The sequence below is a fragment of the Taudactylus pleione genome, unplaced genomic scaffold (assembly GCF_031769625.1).
Source record: "Taudactylus pleione unplaced genomic scaffold, aTauple2 ptg000046l, whole genome shotgun sequence".
NCBI classification, from domain to species: Eukaryota; Metazoa; Chordata; class Amphibia; order Anura; family Myobatrachidae; genus Taudactylus; species Taudactylus pleione.
This window is the reverse complement of record NW_028284448.1, coordinates 5,341,654-5,354,095: the sequence shown is the minus strand read 5'-3', so window position 1 is coordinate 5,354,095 and position 12,442 is coordinate 5,341,654. Positions and strand designations below refer to the sequence as shown.

Below are 12,442 nucleotides of genomic sequence, written 5' to 3'. Positions count from 1 at the left end.
AAAGTAAAGTGTATTTGAGTATATTATCCACCGCTCATTCATCAGAACTTCATTTTGCTCTAAGGGGTAAATTTACTAAAGTGAGAGTTTTCAGAAGTGAGTTTTAAAAGCTATGTTGCCCATAGCAAAGTAGGCAGAATGGGGAGACTATTGGAGGCGATCGAGGCGTTGGAGGTGGGGGCCTAATGACGCAAATAGCGTAATTTAGCCCCGCCCCCTAATTAAAATTTGCGTAATCGCATCAAAATTCCCGTGAGGGGGTGGGGCTTAATGACGCGATTTCGGTCAGCCCCGTTCCCAACTCCATCCACCTGCTTCTCCTCCCCAGGCTTCTCCCGGGGAGGAGAAATACGAAGTCGGCAAGTATGGATTCTACTTAACATTTAACTAGCATCTTCTAGAAGATAATAGCTAGGATCTGATTGGTTGCTATAAGCAACATCACTTTTAAAACTCACTTCTAAAAACTCTTACTTTAGTAAATTTACCCCTAAGAGTGATGATATGAAACAAAATGCTTATATCGAAACTATACCATATATCACATCTACAGATATGTCTTAACGCACCAATACTTTGGGCAAAATTTACTAAGTGGCGGGTTCTAAACCCCGGCGGTTTGGTAGCGGTTTGACGGCGGGTTCTATTCTGTTCTAAAAAAAAGGGGGTTTGGTGGCGGTTTTGCAGAAGTTTCAAAATGACAGCCCTGTTCTACTCTATTCTAAAATGTGTTTTGACTGCGGTTTGGCGGCGGTTTTGCTATCTGCAGATTTACTAAGGCCAAAACCGCTGCAAAACTGCCGTCAAAACACATTTTAGAATAGAATAGAACAGGGCTGTCATTAAGAAACCACTGCAAAACCGCCACCAAACCCCCGGGGTTTAGAACAGAATAGAACCCGCCGTCAAACCGCCGAAAAACCGCCAGGGTTTAGAACACGCCGCTTAGTAAATTTTGCCCTTTGAGTGATTCTAATACTGTGACTTTTTCCTCAATCTTGCTACTTTTTACTTGCGTTTTGCATTTTTAGTTTGCATACAGTGTACTATAGGCCTGATTCGTTACGGATCGAAACTACGATTGCAATAGTGATTATGCACGCAGTCTCACTTGCGATCGCTATGCCATCGCAGCACTACACAAGGACCCCCACTTTACCTTACACACATCCGTAACCCTTAGTAAGAGTGCGAAAGCATCGGTAACATCGAGTACCATCGCTGCCTCGTGCACACTTGCACAAGCTCTGACCTTACTCAGGTATTGCTAACTTCACACAATGAGTACTCAGGCTGCGTACGGCATCGCAGTGGATAATTTTTACACGCCCATGCAATGGCGTTCAACTGCCCTGGCACGCCTTTTTTTCGCCAATCACCCCCCCATCACCACTCACAAATGGCACTTCCTGTCAATCACTCTGCGATGGGTCTGCGTAGTCACTGCAATCACCGTCCCGATCGCAGTGGCAAGTTCCCGCACGTGCACTGCGATGCATGCGCAGTACGCAACAATTGGCTGATTGTGTGCGTAATCACAACTGCAATCGATAATGAATCAGGCCCTAGGTATTAGAATTAGTTTTTTGTCCCAAAGGAAGATTCAGTGATATTGGACCTGTCTTTTGCCTTTTTTACACTAGATAGTATAGTTTTCCCTCAATATGGCTACTTTTTATTCAGTTCTGCTACTTTTTCCTCCATTGTGCCATTTTTTCCTCAATGTGGGTCTTAGAACCTGATTCAGCAAAGAACGCAGTTGCTTATATGCACGCAATCGGCAGATAGTTGTGTACTGCGCATGCATCGCAGTGCGCGTGCCCGAACCGGCTGCATTGATCGAATGCATAGGATACGTCGACCCATGGCAGAGTGATTGACAGGAAGTGCCGTTTGTGGGTGGTGGTCTGTGCGTTGGGACGGCGTTGCATGGGCGTGCATAAAATTGTCCACTGTGATACCAGACGCAGCCTGAGGTCTCATAGCGTGCGCTGTAGTAAGCAATTCCTGAGTGAGGTCTGACCTGCCTTAACTGTGCATATGGGTCCGATGTTACCGATTATTTTGTTATGTTGCCCAAATATTCAGATGTGAGTCAGGGGAAGTGGGTGTCATTATTTTAGGCTGCGATCTCAATGCAAATACAATTATTTACATATCATCACTGATATTAGCAACTGCATTGCATGAGTATAAGCAGAATAGTGATCCATAGTGAATCAGGCCCTTAATTCACTTATAGGGTCTGATTCAGAGATGAATGCTAATGCGATCGCAGCTATTATTTTGAACGGAATGCAGCTGCGAAAACATAGTTCTACAGCTTCCCCGAGCATAAGGACTTACCGCTGTCTTCTCAGTTGCATATGTAATACCCCGACAGGTAGTGTAGGGTGGTTTAGTGATATTCAGGTATCTTACCAGAAGGAATAGATGGTCACACTCTGCGTCAGAGGTAAATTTCTATTTATTAACAATAGCAATCTCTCAAAGTATTTAATATGATGACAAAAATATACCATTAATGTATTATAATAGAAAATACATGCAAAAACAATGACATACACATGACAATTTTAGATTTATTTTACTGGAACTGCACGAGATCTGAGGCTGTTCATATGCAAATTAAGTGGGTTAAATAAGGACAATAGTTAACGACTTTAAAACTTTAAATAACTGTACTTCCAATTTGCAAAAGATAACAAGCAATTATATAACCTCACACTACGGTTATTTCTTTAACCTAAACTATAACCTTAAGTGTTTCAGTCAATTCAGTTGAAGAATGGCCGGCCAGCTAGCTCTGTAAAGGTGGTGCACAGTTGACGAATTTGTAATCCTATGCTCCATGGATATGATCGGATACAAATAAATAGTTTTGGTAAGGCTTGAAGGATCCATATATTTGGAGCAACCAATGAAGAAAGTTATCCTTAAGCTGGCCATACAGGCTACAATTATCGGGGTAATCATCCCGATATCCGCGGATCGCTCCGATAATTGTAGCATGTGGGGGGGCGACCGATGGTTAAATATTGCTCGGTCGGGCATGCCGGATTGTCCAGCATGCCTGTCCGATGCTGTATTTACTGAAAAACTGTCCGCCGCATCGGGCAGTGTATGCCCAGCCGCGGCCGACAGACAGACTTTCCTGTGTTCCTTCCCATGGAAGGAACAGGGAAATGTCTCCTCCCCCGGGGGTGGAGCGCAGATGTTGGCTAATACACTGTGAGATAAATCTCACAGTGTATGCCGCGGACAGCTGTGGCTGGCAGGCTGCCAGATAAAATGTCTGTCGGTCTGACAGACATTTTATCTGGCCGTGTATGCCCAGCTTTAGCAACAGTTGTCACTGCCTGATTTTACTATGTGAGTCTGTCTGCTGGGTCTGGCAGTTATCAGCTGATTATGGCAACAAGCAGGCTGAAGACAATCACTTATTAATGATTATTACTGTAGCTGCTACTAGTCTTTTAGTTTCCCTAAAGATGGCTACAGCTACACTGGCAATAAGGGGCACTGTAATGTGAGGAAATGCAGGATCACCTGAATAGGCAGCTATATGTCACATTAAGATCTGACAGCTGGGTTCTGAGGCAGTAATGCAGGGTAGTGCTTGGTGTATTTACAGACCTCTCCTGAAGCTGGTTACCCAGAGATGGAAATCTCTTCACAGGGGAATCACCACCCTTTGCAATTAGCTCCTCCATATATTGTACCACCTCCTTCCCAGCAGGTTATCTCAGGAAGGCTGGTTCCTCTGGTCCATCTCCGCCTCCTCCTGACTGTTGTCCAGAAGGCAGCAGGTCTCACTGGGCACCGTCTCCCAGCTCTGTTACCAGCAATTCAGAGCCGACCACCGCAGTTCCACTAATAGCCCTTTTACACCGGAGCTAAAACTTGGGTTATTGCAGGGTTAACCCGGGCAGCTCCCTGGTGTAAAAGGGGAGAGGGTTGGATCGCCGGGTCGAGTGACCCGGCAATCCAACCCAGGTAAATAGCAGGGTTTAACACGGGCGTAGAACAGCGCACTCTGGGTCACGATGACCTGGAGTGCTCTGCTAGCCGGCTGATTGGTCCGGCTTCAGTGGTGCTTGGAGATGACGTCATCTCCAAGCGTCCACTTTCACGCCGGGAAAGCCGGGTCTATGCAGACCGACTCCGGTGTGAGCGGCGCCGAATCGGAAAAATATCCGGAGTCGGCGCTGGCTAAATTCCAGGTCTGATTCGGATAGGAACTCTGGGTCTCATTCAGACACGGTCGCGAGCGCAGGACGCTCGCAAGTGAGTCGAAGGTACCCAAATGCGCACGCGCACGACGGAGGCTGACGGGGAAGCCGTCGCTCGGGGTCTCGCACCAAAGGGGGCATGCTGTCGATGGTGAGTGACAGCACGCCCCCTTTGGTGGGCGTGGCTGCCCAGACGGAGGCGTTCCCATGGGAACGCCTACCGTCTGGGTCCGGCCCCACTGACATCACTAGTGATGTCAGTGGGAGTGATTTTGGCTCTGAGAGCCAAAATCACTCCAGGGCTTGCGGCAGCGAGACCCTACCGCAGGGTCTCGTCGCAAGCCCGATGGTCGCGATTGTCTTGACCATCGCGACCATCATCATGGACGCTCGCATAAGCTGTGGGTGGTAACCCACAGCTATGCGAGCGTCCAGGAGGACGCACCAAAAAAAAAAAAACGCCCTGATTCAGAGCGAGCGCTCATTCAGAGCGTCCGGCTCTGAATCAGGCCCTCTGGGAGTCATTCAGACCCGCTCGCGAGCAGCAGTACGCTTGCAAGCGGGTCGATGTTCCCCACTGCGCATGCGCACGACGGAGGGAGCTCCATCGTGCGCATGCGCGAGACCCGGGGAGCGACGTGCTTTCCATCGCTCCGGGTCTCGCACCAAAGGGGGTGTGCTGTCGATGTTGATTGACAGCACGCCCCCTTTGGTGGGTGTGCCGGGGGCGTGCCTGCCAGACGGAGGCGTTCCCATGGGAACGCCTACCGTCTGAAGCCGGCCCCACTGACATCACTAGTGATGTCAGTGGGAGTGATTTTGGCTCTGATAGAGCCAAAATCACTCCAGGGCTTGTGGCAGGGAGACCCTACTGCAGGGTCTCCGTCGCAAGTCCGATGGTCGCGATGGTCAAGACCATCGCGACCATCTTTTTGGCCGCTCGTATATGCTGGAGCGCTCTGGTCAGAGCGTTCAGCTCTGAATCAGGCCCTTTGTTCCAAATCCGGGTCAGGCCCGGAATTTTGGTTGGAAAGGGGTATAAGTCACCCAGTGCAGCTCTCACCAGGCCAAACGCTGCCTCAGCACTGTTCACTGGCCGCTTAGAGCCGTATTCAATTTGAGCGGACCCGCAATACTTTTTCGCCTCCCAGGACTTTTCGCCTACTTCACCTGCAGGCGGAAAAGTATTGCACGCGTGCCCGCGTATCGCTGTATTCAATTTGAAAGTAGGCGAAAACGGGACCCTGCGAAACTTAAACAAGCAGAAAGTACTGTCAGATTTGGGGAAATCAGCCTGACACCCCCCAAAAGATGCTCTGACATGGGGGTTCTCTATGATACCCCCCGATTTGGCTTGCTGAAGGTATTTGGGTTTTTAAATGGGGCTCAATAACTGCTAAATAGCGTTTTTGGATAAGTGGTGCAGAATAGTATTCTGGAGGTTGTTTTTGCAGAAAATAACTTATCCAAGCAAATTTGGGGTACTTGAAAATGGGGGCCAGCATATTTTAAAATTGCTAAAGTTAAGTTTAAAAAAATGAAAAAAATCCACCTTCCGCAAGCCCCTGCAATGAAAAAAACAGGGGGAGCATACTTGGGGACCCCCCCCTGAGTCAAGCTCACTAGTTTTTAACTTTTTTTTTCGCCCCCAAATTCAAAGTGATTTTTTTGGGGTGTTCTTAAGTGTTTTTTAAAAAAATGTTGACAAAGTTTACCTTTGGGGGACTGTCTTAAGGCTGCACGGGGGTTCCCGCAATGTTGCACCCCAAAACCCCAGTTCAGCACTTTTTTCCGCCTGCTATTCATAGGCAAAACTTTTTCGCCTATTACATTGCATTGACTTTCCGCCTAGGTGGAAAGTCTTTTCAAATTGAATACGGCGATACTTTTCCGCCTGGCGAAATGACGTCATTGACGAAAAGTTTACGCCAAAAACACGCGAAAACGGCTTTTCGCCTCAGATTGAATATGAGTCTCTATCCGTCTCCTGGACACTTTCTGCCGGGACCGTGAGCCAGAGCAGCCAACTGTCATTTCTGCCCGCATGCCCACTTCTGCAGTTGTCCTCAATGTCCACTGTCACCAATGCCAAACAGTGTAGAGCCACATGCATATACATTACATTATATATAGAAACTAGGGCATACTAGCATAAGTGGTACTCCCAGGTTCTGGAGTACCACACAATAAAGGTCCCATAGGAGCAAGGTGAGTGGTGCTGGGGGTTCAATGTGTGCACAAGGCCACCCACTCGGAGGATACGATGAGCGTTTCGCCAGGGCTTAATCACCAAAGCTCCAATGCACAACACAGATCCTGATTCTGGTATTTTATTTCAATACCTTAGAGTGTAATTTATACAGAAAATAAAATAATGGGTTCATTATTGTATAAACACTTATTTCAGATCTGCACAGACCAACCCTCCTCGTATCCTCTACCTTATACTCTCCCATAACTTTTGTGCTATAATATACTGTAGTCATTTGTCATTACTGGTAACAGTATCTGTAGAAAACTGTCTGAGTTAATTAAATATTCCAGAGTTTATGCAACCTGAACTGTCTATTTACTAAGCAGTGTTAGGAGACAGAGTGAAAAGTGATAAGAAAGTGATAAGGTGCCAGCCAATCAGCTCCCAACTGTCATTTTTAAAACACAGCCTGTGAGATGACAGTTAGGAGCTGATTGGCTGGCACCTTATCACTTTCTTATCACTTTTCACTCTGTCTCCTAACACTGCTTAGTAAATAGACCCCTAAATCCCCCACTTTGATAAATAATAACTGATAATAGACGCTTACAGCTTCAGATCACCTGTCCTGTATACATTATTCTCTGACATATTGAACAGGTACAGACATAGCTTAGTCACCAATCAATGGATTCTATGACTCACAATCATAGGACATTTAAAAATCCTAATAGTGACTATCTCCTAGAATACTACTAGACCCATTTGGTTCTTGCTCTCTGAATATTAACAGAGTCTCCTTTGTATATGGTTATTGTTTTCCAGTAATTTTTATGGTAATGTACCGTACAGTGTATTTGGACTCCTTTGTACGCTCAATATAAGCCTACAGATGTGACCACATGTAATGTTGTGTACCAGCTGTGATGTACTAATGTCCTGTGCCAGGTGTGAAGGCCCAATGTCATGTGCCAGGTGTGAAGTCCTAGGGGTAAATTTACGAAGATGGGAGTTCTATTAAGAAGTGATGTTGCCCATAGCAACCAGATTCTACTTCTCATTTATCTAGCAACTTCTAGAAGATAATACCTGGAATCTGATTGGTTGCTATGGGTTACATCACTTCTAATAGAACTCCCATGTTAGTAAATTTACCCCCTAATGTTATGTGCCAGGTGTGATGTCCTGTGCCAGGTGTGAAATCCTAATGTCCTGTGCCAGGTGTGAAGTCCTAATGTCCTGAGACGGGTGTGAAGTCCTAATGTCCTGAGATGGGTGTGAAGTTCTAATGTCCTGTGCAGGGTGTGAAGTCCTAATGTCCTGAGCCAGGTGTGACCGTAATGTCCTGTGACGTCAGTGTGTCACGGACGGCGGGGCCGGAAGTTCCGGGAAATGCTTTGCGGATCAGCCTTCAGTGTCTGCGTTCCACTGGTGCCGCCGAATGCGACCAGCAAATCTGTAGAGGTAAGCATGGCATCTGCGCTTGAAGAAGGACGCTTTAATCCGAAATGCATCGTGCAGACACCATGCTGATTACACGGGATTCATGATTTGCTTACTTGGAAGGCTTTATGCATGTGGTGTGTTGCCGAATTTTATTTGGCTTTCTTTACACCTGTTTGCACACACCACTAGCCAACAAGGGTACGATATAGGAACAACCCAGAATTGTTATATTCATGCTGTTATATGTGATTTTCTGCATACACCTGTATGGATTTTTTTATCTTCAATTAAATGTGGTCCTGGAAACATCTTAACCGTAATTAGAGCTGAATAACAATTAAAATTATATGTGGCATGCCTATACTCTGTATGCGAATACAGGTGTGCCACTGCGGGTGTATCTGCATGCGAAATGCTACGTTACACTGTCAGTGGCTGTGACAGTGTAATGTAGCATTTTGCATGCAGATACAGCTGCAGACACACATAGAATGGTGCAACTAGAAGGGCTGTTTAACGCACAGGACATTAGAACTTCACACCTGACACAGGACATTTGGACATAGCACCTAACATAAGACATTCCCACCCTCACCCTGCTCTCCCACCCTCAGCCTACTCTCCCACCCACACCCCGCTCTCAAACCCCACTGTCACCCTGCTCTATCACCATCACTTCTATATTATAGATTGACATGTTAACACCCACCCCCACTGCCCAAACTTTGATATTTTTTATTAAACTGGTTTACACACAATGGCCGAGATGTACTAAAGGAAAAATGCCGTAAAACCCCCTAAAACTGGGTTTTTACCGCATTTCCATATGTACTAAGCCCCGGCCGCACTATTATCTGTGCAGAGGGTAACGCCAGAAAAACCTGGCGTCACCCTATGGAAGCCTATGGACTTCTTACCGCACCCGACGCCCCGTCGTCGCCCATCGCTGACCCCCACTCACCTGCTCTCCATGGTCGCCAGCCTGTGCTCCTCCCGGGTCCTGCGCCTCCGGGGCTTCCTGCACAGATGACCAGCAGGTAACTCCCAGGGCTCAAGGGGCCGGGGTCCCACGGAGACCCCGTTACCCGGCGTCGGCTGCTTCGCAAAGGGCAGCTCTTATAGCAAGAGCTGTCCTTTGCGAAACTAATCGCATATGTTAGTACATATGTGATTAGTAAGGTTGCGTGAATGGCAGAATGGTCACCGCAACCTTAGTACATCCCGGCCTTTATTCACAGCAACGTCCACCTCTGACAAGCTGCCCCCCACCCCCACCCAAGGGGAGGGGCACTGCCTATTTTGTGAGTCCCAGGCCCAACAATCTCTGATGGCAGACCTGAATAGGAGTACTGGCAAAAGGGTAATGTGGCATATGGAGGAGGAGTCTGATGGCATATAAAGAGGAATGTGGAGCAGTCAGATGGCATATAAGGGGCAAACATCTTTATAGTGAAGTGGGAGGTATATTTGTGAATATGCTGTAAATCCATTTTTCAGTCTTTATTAGAGTGGTAAAAAAATAACCTGATATCTGACAAATAAAATGGTTGTAATCCTACTGCTGTCTTGGACAATCCTCCTGAATATCCCCTGTCCAGGAATCTGAAAGTAGAAGCCCTACATTTGGCTCCTGTTTTTTGAGTTCCATCTGCAACAATATGGGATCTCCTACAGATCCATGCTGCAATCTATGAACTTAAACTTTGTTTTCTTCAATAGGGTACAAAGGTCTTTTGGCGCTTGTTTGAATTCATGCATGATTCAGGGATGGTGTTGTTTTGTAAATAAAAATAGGATTCAGAAATATAGGTTACTGTATAAGTTAATTTAATGGTTTCAAAACACTTTACCCCCAGTAAGTGAATGATAGTAACCAGGGCTATTTTTCTGGAAAAATAGGTTCAGGAACTGTGGGTGGAGTTGCTGGGGGTGGAGTTATAGGCAGACAATTATATATATATATATATATATATATATATATATATATATATATATATATATATAGTATTTGGAAAAGAAGGCACTCAAAAGGGACTTAAAATAAAGGTTATGTTATGGAAAATACATTTTGGCCCAGGATATAACGTCATAGTTAATGAGAGTTCCTGCTGAAAAATAGCTCTGAGAGTGGCTCGTCTTAAGCATCAACCTATTTGTCTGGTTAAGAACCCCAGCACCACCTGGTGGCATACGGTTGTATGATATTAATAATACCATGTGCAGTATGTGACATATTTCATAATGAACAGAAATGCATTACATTTCGTTGTTGTGGATATGTATGGACATTGCAACAATTCACAATTTTTCTGACAATATTTGCTTGTCGAGAGATGAACTGTATTTGTAAAGTGTATATATAATAAAAAGGCACATGATAACAAATGGGTTCCATTTTCTTAAGCATTTATAAGAGAAATCAAGACCAAGCATAGTTATATAATCTAATTAAAACCTCTCAAGAAGTATACTTTTAAATAAACACACAACTAGCTTGATATTATATAAATGACAAATGATTTCAAACAATTTTACCTTATCCACATTTTCCTGTAAACTGGTATGTGGTTCTTTCACATTCGGGAAGAAGGTCTCAGGATCTTCTGTGGTGGATATAATCTCTGAATGTGGCCTCAAATCTTGATCACCATCTTGAGCATCAAAAGATCTGAAACCCAACACAAATATCAGTAGTTACATCTCCTGCCATAGACATAATTCTCAGTTGTATATACTGGAGGGCAGTGCTGTCATTTCTCTGATCCAGACAAGTGTGGGGGAGGGGATATGATCTATTTTTAGGGTCTCCAATGAGCTGTTTGCTTGCTGTTCCATTTACACAGCATGCACCAGGCAATGTCTAATAGTGTGTGTATATAGCAATTTCATTAGGTGAAAATGTCATCAGATGCCGGTACCCGTTAGATCACAACACCACGCAGTACAATTATAACCTAAAAATAGAAGTTGGGAATGTTATCATAGATTACATCTTCCATTTCATTTTTCTAGTTCCATGCACAGCCTAGAGAAAAACTCTAATCTATCAATATTGTGTCTATACCATATTGTGTTTACATCTTGTTTAATCTTACAGTAATGTGTCTCGCCTCACTTATCTATTAATGTACATATAGTGTATTCATATTCCACCAATGTAAAATGTGTGTTTTAATATTGGGAGGAAAAATATCACATATAGGGCCTCATTCAGACCCGGTCGCAAGCGCTGAGCGTTCGCAACTGGGTCGATGTTTGCCCACTGGACATGCGCACGTCGGAGCCGGCTCCGACGTGCGCATGCGCGAGACCCGGCTAGCGACGGGCACTCCGTCGCTACGGGTCTCGCACCAAAGGGGGTGAGCTGTCGATGGTGATTGACAGCTAGCCCCGTTTGGGAGGCGGGCAGGGGGGGTGGCCGGCCAAACGGAGGCGTTCCCGACGGAACGCTTGCCGTTTGGGGGCGGCCCCGCTGACATCATGTCAGTGGGGAGCTTCCTGCTCGATCAGAGCAGAAAGCTCCCTGGGGCATGCGCTTGCCGAGACCCAACCTTAGGGTCTCGTCGCAAGCCCCGATGGTCGCAATGGTCTTGACCATCGCGACCATCAACCTGGTCGCTCGCTAGAGCTGTGGGTGGTAACCCACAGCTTAGCTAGCGACCAGGAGGCCGCATTTCACACCACAAGCGGCCGCCCTCATTCAGAGAGACCGCTTGTATCTAGCGATCGACTCTGAATGACAGCCATAGTGCCTGATTCTGAGTCGGACCTATCCGACTGTCACTTTGACCATTAAAGTGATAAAATTGGCCACTGATGTCCTTTATCTTTATAAATAGCTGGATAACACAGCTGGATAACACAGTGGGTCTGATTCAGAGGTGGATGCAGACCATGTCTTTTGGTGGTCGTCCGTCTGCGACTTTATGCAACTGCTGCTAGAAATCCTGTCACTGGTGTACATCTGTGCGTGTGAATGTGCAAGGTCTGAGAAGCCCACTTTGAGTATCTGTAGATGCTGTAAACCCACCTGGTGCATCTATGGATGCCACCATCACTTTCACCATCGAAACTTACACCAACCCTATGGCAGGTGCAGTATGGCCTCCAATGTGAATGATGAAGAGTCTGTATAACCCCATGACACGCCCATAAGATGGACCATCACAACAGCGCAGTGCAGTAACAAAAAATCAGTTTAACTCCATGATCATTTGTACTGTGTGAGACTCTAAATCAGGTCCCAAAAGTTAGACAGAGTGTTTGGGGTAGAAAATAGCCAACCTATCTGATCTGGGGACAGTCATCTCTGTAGCTTTATGCAGGCAACAATGATATACTGTATGTAGGCACTTTTCAGCTGGTCACACACTTGGGATCGGTATGAATGACCGTCGGACCAAATCCCAACACGGGAAGACCGGCAGCAGTGAAGATCCTGAAACTTACTATACCTAACCCTCTCCCACCCCCTAACCCTAACTAAGGGGTACCTAACCCTAACCTCCTCCCGTACGTGCCTAAACCTAACCCCCCCGTCCCCACAGCCTAAACCTAACCCTCCTGGGGG

General features: G+C 46.1%; 1 protein-coding gene across 1 annotated transcript in view; it reads right to left on the bottom strand.

Moving 5' to 3' along the window:
- CRYBG1 (crystallin beta-gamma domain containing 1) overlaps positions 1-12,442 on the bottom strand; it is a 396,888-nt gene that overhangs the window by 252,659 nt on the left and 131,787 nt on the right. Inside the window, exon 2 of the mRNA XM_088460440.1 lies at positions 10,408-10,540. Coding sequence (XP_088316566.1) covers positions 10,408-10,540 — 133 coding nt within the window. The remainder of the gene's footprint in view (positions 1-10,407; positions 10,541-12,442) is intronic.